Source organism: Nelusetta ayraudi, unplaced genomic scaffold, assembly GCF_046127955.1.
Source record: "Nelusetta ayraudi isolate G7.1 ecotype Tasmania unplaced genomic scaffold, CSIRO-AGI_Nayr_v1 ptg000011l, whole genome shotgun sequence".
In the NCBI taxonomy this organism is placed as follows: Eukaryota; Metazoa; Chordata; class Actinopteri; order Tetraodontiformes; family Monacanthidae; genus Nelusetta; species Nelusetta ayraudi.
The window spans coordinates 6,302,332-6,319,025 of NW_027466061.1; the positions used below are offsets into that span (position 1 = coordinate 6,302,332).

The 16,694-nt window shown below is 45.6% G+C and overlaps 1 protein-coding gene across 1 annotated transcript in view; it reads left to right on the plus strand.

Annotated features, from left to right (window-relative positions):
* The window catches only part of LOC142884565 (roundabout homolog 2-like), an 89,307-nt gene extending 77,369 nt beyond the window's left edge, over positions 1-11,938 (plus strand). The window contains exons 20-27 of the mRNA XM_076020288.1: positions 1,143-1,270; positions 1,932-2,204; positions 3,917-4,079; positions 5,061-5,321; positions 6,028-6,239; positions 8,957-9,118; positions 9,252-9,500; positions 10,375-11,938. Coding sequence (XP_075876403.1) covers positions 1,143-1,270; positions 1,932-2,204; positions 3,917-4,079; positions 5,061-5,321; positions 6,028-6,239; positions 8,957-9,118; positions 9,252-9,500; positions 10,375-10,376 — 1,450 coding nt within the window. The 3' untranslated portion in view covers positions 10,377-11,938. The remainder of the gene's footprint in view (positions 1-1,142; positions 1,271-1,931; positions 2,205-3,916; positions 4,080-5,060; positions 5,322-6,027; positions 6,240-8,956; positions 9,119-9,251; positions 9,501-10,374) is intronic.
* The last annotated feature ends 4,756 nt before the right edge of the window (positions 11,939-16,694 follow it).

A 16,694-nucleotide genomic window follows, 5' to 3' on the forward strand; every position in this document is an offset into this window, starting at 1 on the left:
TCCTTTTTCCATTCCGCTCGTCACTCACGTTCATTCCATCTTTCCACATTTGTCACGGCTAAATGAGCAGATAAGCCCAAAGCTGTGGCAAATGTTGCAAATAATGGGACCCCCTCCTCCCTCCCTCCCCAACAAAAAAAAACACTTTTCTTGCCTAATCCTTGTGTGTGCCTGAGTGTGCGGCAGCGCTCTGCAAACGCGACGCGCGTGCCATTGTTGCCGGCGCTGGCACCCGTCTCCCAGTAAATGTATGTAAATGTGCCTGCGCGTGCTTGTGCCTGTGTGCGTGCGTGTGTGTGTGTGTGTGTGTGGCGGAAATTATCAAATGGAAATTATTGACGTAATTGTTTGAACACCTTGGAGCCGTCAGCAAGTCAGCTGTGAACAAGTCCCCTGACGCGCGACGATTCAGGCCCCGCTGGAGGAAAAAAAGAAATAAATAAACAGCGGCGTAGCCTCGCATAAGTAAACATATGCGGACGGCGTGCAAGCGCTGTGCCACTTTTATCTGCGGCAGCTGACAGAGAGCGCTTGTAAATTGTCTTTTTTTCTCTCTCTCCCCCTTAATTGCTGCCCGAAACTTTCCTACCTTGAAGTCAGAGTCTGGATTCATCGCTGCTGTATTTTATGAAGACAAATTAACAACCCGTGCGCACGCACACACCAACACACAATTGCACACAAACACCTAATGCGCCCCCCCCCCCCTCCACCACCTCTATCTCTGTTGCTATGGAGACTGCGCGCCAGTGTAGCTGATCTGCCAGCGGCTGTCCATGATTCTCAATTTAAAATGTAAATTTCTGTTGTGCTAAGGCTCTAAAGTGGATTTAGTGTGTATTTAGGCCTGCTTTGTATCTCCGAGGGGAGTTAGGGGCGGCCGAGTGAAGGGGGGTGAGGCAGAAGTCTGATTTATAGACTTGCCTATTTACGTCCACCCCCCCCCCACCTCCCGTTGTTTATTGCCGCCTGCCGCGCGAGGCGGCTCCACGGGGCGACAACCCGCTGAATGAGTTTTTTCGCATCAATTTGTCGTTGATGCAGCGGAAATCAAATGACCGTTTGCCGGCGAACGGCGAAGGGCTTTGCATACTCAACTGTGTCCTGCCTCCTTTTGTCTCTCTCCAAACCATTGGCCGCAGCCGCCCGGGGCTGCTGAAGGCGGGCGATCCGGGCCTGCCCTGGCTGGCCGACTCCTGGCCCTCCACCAGCCTCCCGGCCAACGGAGGCTTGGGGAGTCCGAAGGGCGGCGGCAACTTTGGCCGAGGAGGTAAGAAGCATAAACAGGCAGAGGGAGTGTCGGGGAGGGGGTTGATTTTAGCAATGCCTGGTCGGACAGTTTTGATGCTCATCCAATGGGAAGAGCAGTGACAGGACATCAGACACACGCACGCACATACACACACACACGCAAATTAAAAGAGCCTTTGAGGGCGGCACTCCGCTGATGTGATTTGACAAGTCTGATATTTGGCTTAAGTTTGTGGCGTTCGCAGACATGCCTGTCGTGCTGGCTCTTGCCCTTCCATTGTGTGTGGAGTGTTTTTTTAATCTCTGGCAACGGATGAAACGGATAGCTGGAGCGAGCGTGTTGTTGCGCTGATGTCCACCGGGTCGCGTGACCTCTCAGCTCACTGGGTTCCCGGTGAGACGAGAGGCCGCGCTGCGCCTTTTGGAGGCGGCAGCGCTGAAGGTTAGCGCCGCTGGATCGTCCTCTCTTGTGTCCGCCGGGCCCCGACAGCGCGGCGCTCGCTAATCACGCTCGCAGATAATCACTTTCATTCATATCAGGCCTGTTTTGAGACCCGGTTTTAACTAACACAGAGTGGCCAGAGCAGCGGGGAGCGCTAATGACCTTAAAGATCGTTAGCGTCACGCCGACTCACCCCTCTGTTGATCCCTCTCACTCGTCCTCCTGTCGCCCTCCTCAGACGTTCTGCCATCCGCCGCCGTGGAGAAGACGGGCACCATGCTGTCCGACGGCGCCATCTACAGCAGCATCGACTTCATGGGGAAGGCGGGCTACAGCAGCCCGGCGCGAGGCAACCAGCCCACCCCCTACGCCACCTCCCAGATACTGCAGTCCAACAGCTTCCACGAGCTAGCGGTGGACCGACCAGACCCCCGCTGGAAGGCGTCTCTCCAAGCCCAGCAGGAAATAGCAAACCTGGGCTACTCGCTCACCGACAGACGCCCTGGCAATGGTAGGAGCCACCAACAGAAGCTGTTTGTGATGGCTTGAATCAGTTTATTTCTTTCTGTTTGTTTGGAGTGAAATGTGATCGTGACCTCACGGGGGGAGTGCACCATGACAAGAAATGCAGAAAATGCAGGAAAATGTGTTAGTTTATGGTGAAGAAAGAAAACAAAAAACAGATGTACATTTTGTTAAGGAATTCAGGGCAGGTTGATGGCGCTCTGAATCAATCAATCAATCCATCAGCACCTTTCATTCATGAAAACACAGGGTGCCTGACAAAGATTAAGGGAATGCGGCCTGCTGACAAGCTCAGCAGAGCAGTTATTTCATAAATGTATACAAGTATATAGTCACATAAGTCGGTGTAGTCGATTATGAGTAGCTCATATTCAGTGGTTAGTTAGTTAGTTGGTGGTTAGTTGGGTCAGTATAATAGCTGAGTCTGTCCATATTTGGCTAAAGTTCTCTATTTACTGGTGTGTTTATGACTTGGTGTTACTATCACTGTCACAGTATTGACTTTTCTGCTTCCACGACAAAGAAGAGGAATGGCCCTTTCTTCTCATTTGAAGCAAGTTATGCAGAACAGGTTTGCGTTCACACCGAATCCAACGCTGCAGCGGAAACCTGGTGGGCTTTGAGCAGCGGTTGCACTGTGTGTCGGTCTTGCATAACAGATTGCCACAACAAGTGTTGTGTGACACTGAGTGGTGCAGTTAGCAGTGTTGCATAAGTGTCAAATCTCTGAGGCGTACGACCGCAGCAACCAAAGAGTTGAGGGTGGCGCGACTTCGGGCACCGGGATGAGTCCGCGAGCAAAAGTCAACCAGCACGGCAGCATGAGCTCTCAATTTATTTTATTTTTTTCAATATAAAACATAACCCGTGAGACAAAACAACCCCCATAACTCCTAGCAACTCCTAATACACTGCCGTGTGAATATTCATCCATGCCATTATGAAAATCTCGTTCCAACATTAATTTACTGCACATGGAGTGACTGGTTTGGGTTGTGCCCTTTACAAGTGGCATTCTGTTGTAAAATCATATGCACATGTGCTTTTCTTTTCTGGGACACATTGAAATCAGGAAGCCGCCAACCTGGACTGGGGAAAGAGCAGAATGGAAAGGAGTGAATTTATGTACGCGTTCAGTGAAAAGGGACCCTCGGGATAATGCGCTTAATTACTCCTCTGTCTTCATCACAATTCTACCCCGAGAGCTTATCTAGCCCAGAAATGTCACGCAATCATGACGCATTGTTTTGGGTTAACTTGATTAGTGATGGAGCAACCCCCCCAAACTATCCACTTTATTTATGCAGCACACTGTGTACATTAAGTAAAGTCGTGGAGGCATTTTCCTCTCTGCGCGCACAATGGGGGCTGCGCAGCGAGCTAAATGTCAGGCTTACCGGAGATAAAGCAGACCGAGCGTGGAGGCTGCGTGGAGGCAACTTTAAGTGGCTTGCCGCGGGTTTTGATGCCTCTTTAGGAAATGTCAACATTTAGAAAAAGTCCTAATGCGCTGTCAGGACACGGAAAAGGCGAAACGATGAACGCCGGGCGGGAGACGGGTTTTGGAAAAAGTTCAGATAGCACCGGCAGATAGACTCAAAAGGGGCCAGTGCTTTGAAGGCTGTAATTGTGTGCTGTAGCTGAGGATAATGGTTTACTTCAGCAAAACTGACACCCTCCTCTCTTTCAACTCTACAGGTGCAAAGGTTGGGAAGAAGAAGAAGGTGAAGGGTGGGACAAAGTCCGGCAAGTCAAATAGCACGTGTTGGGCCAACATCCCCCTGCCTCCGCCACCCATGCACCCTCTGCCCGGCACAGAGGTTGACCTTGACTGCTACCCACAGGAAAGCCCCGGCGGAGGGTAAGATTCATTCACGCCTCATCAATCTCCATCCAGGGACGCACATCAAGGGAAGAACGTCGCCTTAAAGGGTCACAGTAACCTGCACCTGTGTTTGTTCGCCTCCATCAAACAAGGTTCACAAGAGATCCGACTCTGGCTGCGTTTACCTTTGACTGCTTATTTACATGACGACTAAACACTATAGCACGCTAGTTTAACAAAAGCAAAGTATTAAAATGCATTTAAAAGTCCCATGTTGTAGCGTTAGCGTTTTTTAATTGTCTTCCTTGTGCTTTAATGGCTAGCAGTGTAGTTGAGGTGACAGTGTGCATTGTGATGTCACAAAGGGCCCATTACATTACTTTACATAATGTGTAAAGGCTCTTAGTGTTTTCCACTGTCTCTCTCAGCTTCATCACATGTACTGCAGAAATGCTGAGACAAAAACTAAAAAAAAAACATCTTTTACACAGGAAAAATAAGCTTGATTTAAAAAAGAAAAAATCAATATTGACTGAAAAAGCGAAATGGACCTGTATAGCACACCAGAACGTTCTGTGAATGACATCACTTGCATAGGTAAATGTCGCAAACACAACTTGTGTTGTGTTTGAATTATTTCACCCATTTTACAGCCTCAGATTGCTCGTGGAAATGCAAAAGAATTTTTAAGTTGGCTCATCAGTCTGCATCAGATTTGTAGCGGCTTATTTCTCCAAGCCATTTGACGGCTTTGAACTTTTTGACATTCAGGCTGTTTTTGGAGGCGTTTGGTATTGCAGCAGCAGGTCGCCGCACCGCGGAGGGAGCAGAGTTATCAGGTTCCCTCCCTGCCAGTGGGGAGGCGGAGCCAACTGGCGCCAGAACTAAATGCCAACGTCCAGGATTTCCCACCAGAATATTCCAGCGAAAGGACTCGTGCTAGCAGTTATCGCTTCACTGGCTCCTTGCTGTTTAGCCGATCAGCAAAGTCAGCCTGTCCTTTATGGCTGTCCCCAGGTACGACAGCAACAGTTGGGCCCCGCCCATGTCGGTTCACTCCTACCGTCACCAGAACCTGGACAACGAGGTGGAGGAGGAGCGAGGCCCGACTCCCCCGCTGAGGGGCGGGGCTTCCTCGGCGGCGTCGGCCGTTCCCTTCAGCCAGCCTTCGTCGTCCTCGCTCAGCTCGGCCCACCACGAGGAGATGCAGTCCATCCTGCAGGCCCACTTGGATGAGCTGACCAGGGCCTACCAGTACGAGGTGGCCAAGCAGGCATGGTGAGGCTCCGCAGGAAAACCACCCAAGCTGAACCCTTTTCTCTTTTCTTTCTCTTTCGGTGTTTACAGACTTTGAGAAGGAACCTGTCATTTTATTCATGCTGTTTCGTTGGTACTTTTACAGTTTTGCATATCAACAGCCGAGCGTCTTTTTAACAACGTCGGCCCCCTTAAAACCTCACGAGTGATATTTAAAAGAAAGAAAGAAAGAAAGAAAGAAAAAGACAGAAAGAAAGCAAAGAAAACAGCTTCTCGTTGATTACACCTTTGATGGAGCTTCGGGGAACTTGACAAGTCGGCGGCGACACGTGTTCAGCGGGGGGTGCCGGGAGAGGTAATGACTGGGTTTAGTCTAACATGCCGCTCTGACATCAGTAAATAGAGTTGGTAATTATGCATGCGGCTCCTCCATGGCGGGATGCGAGCCATCACGGAGGACAGCTGTGGGGGAGATAACAGGCATGTTGGTGACAGCCCTGCCCATCCACATATTCTTTACTCAGTCCAATTACAACACTATTGTGTTAGCACAACACACAGCGACACACACGGAAAGTAATCAGCGGGATCACTGCCTGGTATTCGCGTTCTTGCCTGAAAAAGCTGCCGAAATTCCGCATTCTGATACTCTCTCTTTTTTCTCTCTGCTCTGCGCTCTCTTGCTTTTTCTTCATTCGTATTGACTATTTTTCCGCCATTTCATCAGGCACATGAAGGGCAGCCAAAATGTGTCCAACACCCCCATCCCTCCAGTCGACTTCATGTCCGGCACGCTGGGCTCGGAGCTAGGAGGCACCCTCCTTTCAGAGGACGAGGAGGAGGAGGAGGAAGAGGAGGAGAGATACGCCATGGTGTCGAAAAATCTGTGCGGCTTTGAATACACTCCCGGCCACAGCATGGATGGCCTGGAGGCGGCAGGTACGTTCTCGCAGGAGGTAAAACTCTGCGTCTAGCGTCTCCCACCTGCACGCGTCCCCTTCGCGTCACGGCGCCGCCGCTCAACACCTCCGTCCAAATGACACAAAGGCGAAAGCTGAAAAACAAACAGGGAGCGACCAATATTTGGTCGCAAATTACCCGTCAGATAGGAGCCGGAAGAAAAACAAAAATTTGTGTGCACATAATGAGACGCTTATCTCTTGGCAGCGCAGAAAGAACGTGTTGGAATTGGGGACAGAAGTCCAAAACGAGCCAGTGGCTAAATATTTTCTTTTACCACAAAGTTTTACAGAGAGCAACTTTGACAACATTTTTACGGTGTTTCTTTTTTGGTTCAGGCCAAAACATTGCTTATTAGTTTGTTTGTTTTTTTAAAATGAAAAGAAGAAGAACCGAGAACAGAGAAGAGAGAAAACACATACGCTCTTAAAAATCCACGGGGGCGTGGTGGGTGGGTGACGCGTCTGAGCCTGAAGGTCACCGGTTCGATTCCTTCTTGTCCCTGTGTGAACGTCTTCCTCCCACAGTGCAAACACAGGGACCGTAGGTTAACTGGCCACTCTAATTTGCCCTTAGGTGTGAGTGCAAGTGTGAGTGTGGATGGTTGGTCACCTCTATGCAAGAGAGGGGGGGAGAGGCTACTGGCACTCACTTACACACAAAAGTGTCAAATGGTAAAAAAAAAAAAAAAAAAAAAACTACTATTATAACATCGTAGATGAACATTTTCTCTAAAATGAAACGTCTAATTTGAGATGGTTAAAAAAAAAAAAAAGCTCTGAATTGATTGACTGAGCGATGGTGTGCACAATTAGGCCGCGGACGTCTGACAAGGATCGGATAATGACATTTTCATTGATGACGACCTGTAATGGAGCTGTGAAAAGGAAAGAAGAAAAAAGAAAAAGCGGGGTGAAAAACGACCGCACAAGCGTTCCGTGGCAGATGTGACTAATCATTTGAAAAAATTGCAGACACGTTATTTTTATTTTTTTAACCTCCACGTGTACCTGAAATGGCTGCACAGCACACTCGGCACAGCACCCCGAGGAGTTTTTGCTCACATTGGTTGGCTGGCTTCACTCGTTGACAGTTTAACTCCCATGGCAGCGCTGGGACCGCAGCACTGCCTGCGTTCCAAGGGTAGCGCACGTCCACAGGAAGCAGGTGGGGGCGCGTCAAGGTCGGGGAGACAGGCTGGATGTGCGGTTCTTTTTTATGCTGGCGTACCACCGTCAGAATTCCGTAAACTAATCCAGACAACAAAGTGCCAAACGTTGGTTTTCATGGCAAGCCTGCAATCATCGGCTCATTAGAGACTTTGATTGACTTGATTGTAAAGACGCTGGTGTTAAACATTGTGGGTTGCCTTCCCTTTTTATTCCTCCGTAATGTCCCTTGTTCCAAAGATATGCGGGCCGTCTTGTCTGTAGCTATTTGAAGCCACCGTCTCTGAGGCATCAAAAGACAGAATTCTGAAAAGACGTTCAAGGCTCCATTCTCTAAAAGTTGCACATCTAACATTTAAGATTTGATGCACTTATAAATAGGTTTCTGTCAGAAGGCATTTCATTAGAGGGGGAGGAAGAGAGACTTGAAGGCATCTCCCACAGGGACACGGCAGGCACCGTTTTTAGACTTGGTATTTTGACGGGCCTGTGCATTGAAAATGTGTTTTTAACACTTTTGATGAGCCCGTCTTAAGCCCGGAAAGCAGGTCATTGTGACTAAAAATATTTACAAACCATTAGCAATGCAAACATTTTCGTAACCCCACATTTTGCCTGTCAAAAGCGGCTCGAGGGAGGCTGAGGAATCGTTTGAATGACGAACAAAGGCAGTTGCGGTGGCAGTGTTTCCGCCGAGGGCTTCCGGTTGTGTTTTAAGTGGTACATTTTGCCAAAGAACCCTGTCATGAAGTAAAATAAATACATAAATAAAAACCAAATGCTGCCAGAAGAATTATCCGGATCGTCAAAAGTGAAGCTTGTAGAACTGGTTTCTTGAACTGTTGGCCACTGATTAAAAAAACATTCAATCATTATTTTTTCCCTGAAGGGCCGTTGTCACCAGGAACTGCAACTCTAAAGATAGCTGTAAATTTGTTTACTTATAACCCTTTCTAACACAACTGGGCTGTTGGGTCTGTAACAACAGAGGCATGTGAGACCCGTTTTCTTTTAGTGCAATTTGGAGGACCATAAAAGCACAGACGGCCAATGAAATTTTAACAACATTTACAAAAACAAATGTTAAACACACCGCTCAATGGTCCAGTTTGTTGGGATCAGATTTGATGAAATAATCTGCCTTTCAAAAAGATGCAGTAAAGAAGTAGGACGTCCTGGATGTAGTTTGGCCAACCCTTGGTTTTGCTGACTTGCATTAATTGACTAGGATTGTGGACAAACTATATACGCTGGAAACTAAACAAATAAATTACAGAAAAAGGTTAAACATTAGCATCAGATTTCTATGCACTGGCAACTACACAGAAACACTGGAAAACATATTCATGCCATGACCATGGACTTACTTTTGCTTCTTTCGACTGAAGCCTATGCTTCTTTTTGGATGTGGTGGATTGCTGTGTTGTTTGTCTAAACATTTTGTTTTGTCTGTGTCTTTTATTTTGTCTTCTCACGTCCGAGATAAAAACCTTCAGATCAAAATCAAAATCCTTCTTTCCTTCTTAGGTAAAAATTTGCATCAGTGTCGATCAGACAACTCTGTCGCCACAGACCACGGCCTACACAACACGCATAGCCTTGGCCACAAGGGGGCGCCACTGATCGCCCTCAAGCCGCAAGCGGACAAGGTGGGCACCCTGCCTCGGCGACGGGACGCGGCCGCGGACAGTAAGTTGAGGCCGTTGAAATTCACTCCCTTGTTAATGCATCGTTTCCACGCCGCTGAACTGAGCGGAGTGAGTTCCAGCGCGGCAGCGACTAATTGGAACATTTCTGCTCTCGCTCGCCGTGCACTCAACAGCCCACGCACCCGCCATGAAGTCGCTGTCTCGCATGAACAGCTCGTGGGCAGCTGCTGCCTCGGACCCCTCGGAGGAGTGCATGGTGACCGTTTCAACGCTGGAGCGGCAGCATATGGCCTCCTGGAGCGGCACCACATCAGCATCCAGCAGGGCCACACTGGGCAGGGGATCACACAAGAGACCTGGCACGGATCCCTCCCACCACAATAGCCATGCTCCCACCAACAGCACGGAGAGGAGGGAACACTGTGAGTGCCGGTCCCCGCGAGGACCTCCGCGTGCTGCACTTGAGAAATAGCAGGTTTCATTGAAGCTGTTTAGCCTCATTGCACACTTGTTTAAAATAAAAATTAGCGCATCAAAGGCGTCCATTGCTAATTTTGACCAAAGCCAGCCCAGGATGCAGACCTCCTCTCATCTCCTCTGCTTTGCAGATTTTTAAGCCCCTTTAACCAAAAAAAAAAAAAAAAAAAGTATTATAGAAATTTTCAAACCTTAATACCAGACGTACCTTATCTCAAATATCCATCACATCCACGGCCCAAAAATAGAATAATTAAGTGTAAAGAAAAAGCTAATAAAGGGGTTTCATCTTCCTGCTTGCAGATTCAAGTGGACCAGTCAGATTTTGTAACTGCCCAATAAACAGCTCAATGCCTCCTATTATTATGAGGGGTGACATCGGAGGAATGTCACGGCCTGTCACGAGCGCCGATGCGCCACAAAGTTTAATTATCATGTGCCAGAGAGAATTGGAACAAACAGAAAACATGTTGAGCTACAGTCTGGGCAATTTGTTTTTCCCCTAGCACCATGCCATCCATTTCTGTTCAAACTGCTCCCACTGCAGCATCCATGCTAAACCTCTCTAGCTTTAGCTAGGCCTGCAATCACTTCCTGTGGGGGAAGTTCCTTTCTTGTTTAATCTCGGCTGCAAGGAAGCTGATTGGCTTTTGACATCTGCGCAAAATTGGAGCATAGCTGCTCTATTTATAAAAAGGAAAAGTTGTTTCAGCCTGCCAGTGCCACACAATGGCACATTTGAAACAGCAATGCGGTTGTCATGAGCCAAGTGACACCAGAATCCTTTATTTATTTTTTTTGCTTCTTTGTTTCTTTCAGAGTCTTCGCGAGGCGTTCTTCCCTGCAGTTGCTGCCCGTCCCAGGACACCTTGTTTGTAAAGCGCCATGAGATTTTTTTTCTCTCTCTCTCTCTTTCTCTTTCTTTCTCTCTGCGAGTGACACAGAACGATGTCGGGAAGACAGGAAGGAAACAACGCGGAGACAGAGGAAGCGGAGCGCGAGATAAAATGCAGAGCTGTAAATGTCATGTACAGACACAGACACCGATCTCACAGTGTTCATCCCACCCTCAAAAAAGAGTAAACAGTATGTTATGTGTCCGCTTCTGTTTCCTGTCACACGCTGTACAAAGATTCACACAGTGAAGGCGAATAAGGAGAAATTACACAAAATGACTACTTAAAAAAAAACACGAAAAAGGGACTTGCAGAATTTGTAAATATATTTTTTAAATGTTGTTTCCATTTGCTTTGCTATGCAAGCCGAACCCGACGTCGTCCCCTTCGTGATTTATTAACGTATGGTTTTTTTTGGGTTATTTTTCTTTCATTAAAGCTCAAACTGTTACTTACTTTGATGAAGCGACTGTATTGTTGTACTTTGCACAGAGCGTTTGTTTTGTTTGTTTTGTTTTGTTTTGTTTTGTTTTGTTTTGTTTTGGTATGAATAAGCACAAACCCATTGTCAGCCGAGCTGAGGAGGAGAATCAATAATGGCAAAGAGGGACGTTTTTTTTTTTTGGGTGAACAGAAAGCGAGGCAGAAGCTCCAATTGTCCTGAGAAATGGCCCTCTGTATATTATGTCACAAGGGAACAACACTCAGTTGATTACCTGGAAATAATACGTAGACGGCGCAGCCCGCTGTGTTTGTGAGCGGTTACCCGGACAGTTTTATGGTAACGGAGCAACACGCAACTCGATATCCAAAGCAAAGACGGCAATGAAAGGCACTTGTCTCTGCACCGCCACTGTCGGAAAAGAAAGACTATAATGGTAAAAATGGTTTATATATTTCCTTAAAATCTCTTTTTTCTAGGTACATACAGTGGTATGATGAGTGCAATCTAGTGAGGGATCAATGGGAAGGAAGGGGAGATGTTTGCGAAAATGTCCTGATGTCACCTGGAAATCAATGGCACGCTGAGTTTAACAAGGACTGTATGATATATGATGTGAAACATCAAATAAGATAGAAGTATATCAGATTAGCTCTTCTATTTTGCACTGGTGGAGTGGCTACGATTTGACCCTGTCACTTTACAACCATGTACAGAATGACTGCCAAATCTACCGACCTGTTGGTATATTTTGTTTTGTTGTTTTTTTAATCCAAAAATATATTTTCTTTCTACTTTGGAAAATGCTGCCAATTTGGAGCTTCTTCTGTGGAGGTTCACTCTGCCGTGTCTTTATTGTGGTTTGGATGTTTTTTCTTTCTGCTCATTGCTCTAGTAACGGCTCTCCCTCAGAAGAATCTTTACCCGCCATACTGGTTTTGCCCTCAGGAACACACAGACACACACAGTAGGGCCTTTCCTTTCAGTTATTTATTTATTTGTTTACTTTTATTAACCCTTTGATGCAAAATAAAATGTGTACATGTGGAAATTTGCGAGTATTTTCATCTGTCTGTCCGTCTGACGTTTTGCATTTGCAGCCTCAGTTGGGTCCGTGCATGTTCTCAAAGCAGCTGGAGGAAAAAAAAAGTCTATACATGTACGCCCATTACACTGATTCGTGACATTTTGCTGTAATGCTGAAACATAACTTAATGCAAACATTATGCCCATTACTGTCTCAGTAACACACGCGCATTTGAACCCAAAACTAAGTCAGTGTTTTCTCTGGCGCCAGGGAAAAAGACGACTGCATGGACTGTCTGAGCTAAGGTAGTGCTAGTTATATAATGCCTCCAAGGTTATTTCTCATTTCAGTACCGCTAATGCAATGCAGTGCATTCCAGTTTAGATACATCATATCTGATCCAATCACTTTCAGAGTCTTCTGCCTTCAACATTTCCTGGCTGGTCTGAACTTCAGCAGGTTATCTTGACCACGCCTACATGCTTAAATGCAGTGCTACCATGTGACTGGCTGATTAAGCATGTGTGTTGATGTGCAGTCGGTGTGTCATGCAATGACATTTTGGGAGTTTGTCAACTCTGGCTATAGATTTTATTCTTAAGGCCAGTTTGGGTTGGGTTCCATTCAGTTTATGTTAGTTTTGGGGATTTTTTTTTTTTTTTTCTTCTCCAACTGAGCCTAAAGCGCTCTTGTTGACCTGAGGGGAGCGCAGCAAAGCAGTTTGACTGGGAACACCTGTGTTTGCCAACTACTTTTCTCCAGTATGGCCGCAGTGGAGAAGATCTACCGTCAGGTAAAAAAAAAAAAATCAACATTTTGATAGTTAAACAGCTGTATTGAGAAATAAGTATGTAAACAAGTGGAGTCAAAAAGTTGGTCACACACATATATGTGAATGAAGCATCAGCTTTATTTGGAGGGTTTTTTTTTTTTTTTTAAATCATTGGACATTCACAAGAGCAACACAGACTGTTTTTGATCCGCTTGCTGGGACAAAATAAGAAACAACAACAACCTTAATTTGCGTATCACCTGTGTTAACAGCAAACCTAACTTTTGCAATCAGGGGCTACCACATCTGATATATAGACAGTAAATCAGCCACATTGACAGATAAGATCTAAGAAGCTTTATTTTTTTTTATCCTGGATTACATTTACACTGAAATCTTTTTCCTCCATTGAATGAATCCTGCTTTGATAAGACAATGAATCAGCACTGCTTGCAGCTTTTTTTCCCTTTTTTTTGTATGCAAAGTATTAAAGACAGAGCACTCATATCTTTGCCTCACAGCAGATCCTCCTCCCACTGCACAGCCTCACCCCCAGATCCAAATTAAACTCCTCAATAAGTTCCTGGGTTCCTGCATGTCATTAAAAAAGGAAGACAAGAAAAAGCCCACAGAGGCCAATTATGAGGCCCGACGCCTACATTAGAACATTAACAGTTTTATAATTCTTCTTAAGATGTGGACTTATATTCAGCTCTCGAAATGGTGGGGTCACTTCTTGAGCTCTTGTATTTTTCATAGATATATTCATCATCCTAGTAGATTTAATGATAACTGATACAATATAAATTCTTGTCTTTAAAATAAGCATTTAAAAAAAAACCTGTGCTGCCTAAAAATGAAATTGCTGCTTCTTTTTACTGGTGGACACCAGATTAAGTGGATGAGGAGCTGGAGAGCTGCTCTGTCTCTGACCCTAACCTTTCATTCCCCGGTAATTGAAGGGAAAAGACAGTTTCACCTTTAAAGATGTTTAATGTTGCCAGGTTGAGTGTGTTATTATATTACATACCCCACACAGAATAGACCAGCGCTGAGATGAATTTCAGCTCTTATTCACTGACAGCATTGAATAAATATAGACTAAAATAAAAGGAAATGAAATATAAACCTACACAGGGTTTTTCAGCGGCCTCTCTGAACAGAGTGTAGACCCTGTTTGGTGTCTGACACATGTTTTGTTTGTCTGTTTTTAAATATGTGTCTTTTTCCAATTCTGTTTTGTGGGGACATTGTGGGATGGAGATGGTGCTGTGGAAAAGAATTTTCTCCAGGGGACAATAAAGTCCAAAGTCTTAGACGTGAAGACGCCGTAAGTTAGTGCTTCCCGGAAGAATCTGGCTTTACGATTATGGATGCGAAAGATACATAAATAGCTTGTTTAAGTAAGCAGATAAATAGATAAATAAACCTCTGATCCGAGCTGATTTTATGGTAACAAAATCAGCCCCACACAAGCCCCAACAGCAGTCATGTTTATTCAAGATACAACGGCAAGCATAATTATTAGTGCATTAACATAACAGGATATTCATAACCCAAGAGCCACCATCCAACAGAGGGGCTAGTTTTGGACGTGGAAGTCATGTCAGCGTGCATGACTTGAACAGTGTTATTTTTCACCCTGTAATGCTGGCCCAGAACACAGCAGGCTTTTTTTCTCCTCTTTTTTTTCTTCATTTATTTATCTTAAAGGAAGCTAGGCTTCACGTGCGCTTCAGTAACTCCATGCTAACTTCGCCAACATGTGGCAGGCAACCTTTTCAGGATGATTATGTGTAATAGTGCCATGAAAGGCTGATTTGTGACTCATGACATTTGGCTAATTGCAACAGTGCAGTGGTGGTTAGCGCGAGCCCCAGCTGAGACGGCAGGTCCCGCCTTGTGCCTCCGCCACCCCGAGGATCAGCTAAAGGCCAGTGGTCTCCTGGTCTTTGGCTCCCTCAGAGACCAATTTATTTTCATGTTTTTCACCCCCCCCCCCCCGGTGCTTCATCTTGTGTATCGGCACCGCTAACATCACAAAGCCTCTCCTGGAGATCTCTGATACACAGGCTTTTAGGTAAACACAGGGAAAAAGAGGATATTTGCATGATAGTGATAGTGGTTCTTTGTCCGTACCTGTGTTTGTTTTGTGCACGCGCAGTTACTACGAGCTAACGGAGCCCAGACAGAGTTTTGGTTGCTGGAAGCTTCCCAGGAGAGCTTCATGGTGCGGTGGTAGTTTTGCCTTTTGTTATAGCACACAGCTGCTGCACCATTAAATAAACATTTTATTTTACTTGCCTCACACTTGTCTGCTAAAATCCCCTCCGAGGCAGAAATAGTTTTCAGTCTCGAGTGAAACTGAAAGTGTGGCGTTAAAAATCCAGTTGTTTAATTGCACATTTGATTTCAACAAATGATCTGTTGAGTGTGTTTGTTTCCTGAGAGTAAACACAGTTATTTAGGATGGTTCTTCTTGAGGTCCTATTCAAGCCTTTCCTAGCAGGTTTTTTATGCCTCCCCTATGTTTGTATTGGCTCCCTGCGGGTACTCCAGCCCACTCACACAATCCAAAGGCGCACGGAAAAGGTTAACTGGTCAGTCTATATTGCCTGGCATAGATTTTAGTGGAAAGGTGTTTGAAATGCCAGCAAGGTTAAGGTGCACCTCCAATCATATGTGGCCTATAATCATATCTTGAAAGCATTCCTAGATGGAAGATTTCATCAAGCAACATGGATTAATCAAAAGTCCAAAGTTAGGGGAGTCAGTCAAACTGCTTATCTATCTATCTGTCTATCTATCTGTCTGTCTGTCTGTCTGTCTGTCTGTCTGTCTGTCTGTCTGTCTGTCTGTCTACCTATCTATCTATCTATCTATCTATCTATCTATCTATCTATCTAGCTATCTATCCATCACTAGCCAAACCCTTGGCAAGCTAGCTAGCTAGCTAGCATTTACCAGTTGTTATTTCTTTTTTGTTTGTATTTCTACTTTGGAGCTTATTTGTTCTCTATACCTAGACACAAACCCAAATAAACACTTTAGGAACTCTGAAAAATACTATATCATTATACATCTACAACTTTTAATTGCACCATAACATCATATCTACAAAATGACCCTTTTTCATAGAGTGCTAGCAGCTCTTTCCCTCCGTCTACAGTCAACTTTCACAATGACAGCCTGTAATATATCTCCATAAACAAATTGGAATTTATCACTGCTGGATCAGGCTCCACCTAAGCAGCAGATTCATTATCTCTGACACCTCCTAATTCCTCACCAACTGCCTGCTTTAAGAGAGAGTAATCTTTCTCAAACACGGCTGCAGTAAATCTGAACTCATAAATATGCACTCATTACTCTTGCAGCGCCCCCTCCACTCCCAGGAACAACTGGTACCACCACCACCACAACCAAGTGCTCAGCCTTGGCATCATCCTTGTCTCAGAGGATGTCGGCAATATGGGAAGAAACTGCCGGCGAGGGCTTTTAGAAAAATACCACCTATCTCTGACAACACCTGTTTGTGTCGCTGCTGTGAAGCTAATCAATGCCTTCATCACCACAAGGCATTTTTTCCCCTCCCCAACGTGACGATGCCTTCTGCACATCCTCCACAAATCCCATTATGCTTGAAATCCTATTGGTGCTTGCACGCACCACCTCAGATGTTTATGGGAAATATAAGCCAGATATTTAATCAAAGTTTTAATCACAGCCTATCAACAGTGATATTTCTATATTGTATTTTATTTATGGATTTGCATTTTGTGCACAACGGTCTGAGAAGTGAAGGCAGATGGAAACCATGTGGCGTGGCTCAGTTGCCAGGTCAGCGGTGGCATTTTCATTCACAAAGCAGCACTCAGCCATACTGTCGCTGTGCAGTATGTCTGTCGCCCCCTTCTTCTAAAGAGTGGTTCAGCGCTGACAGCCATCACTTTCACTTTTCCTGTCAGCCTCTCGAGCGATTCCGACACGTTTGCCCTAGCT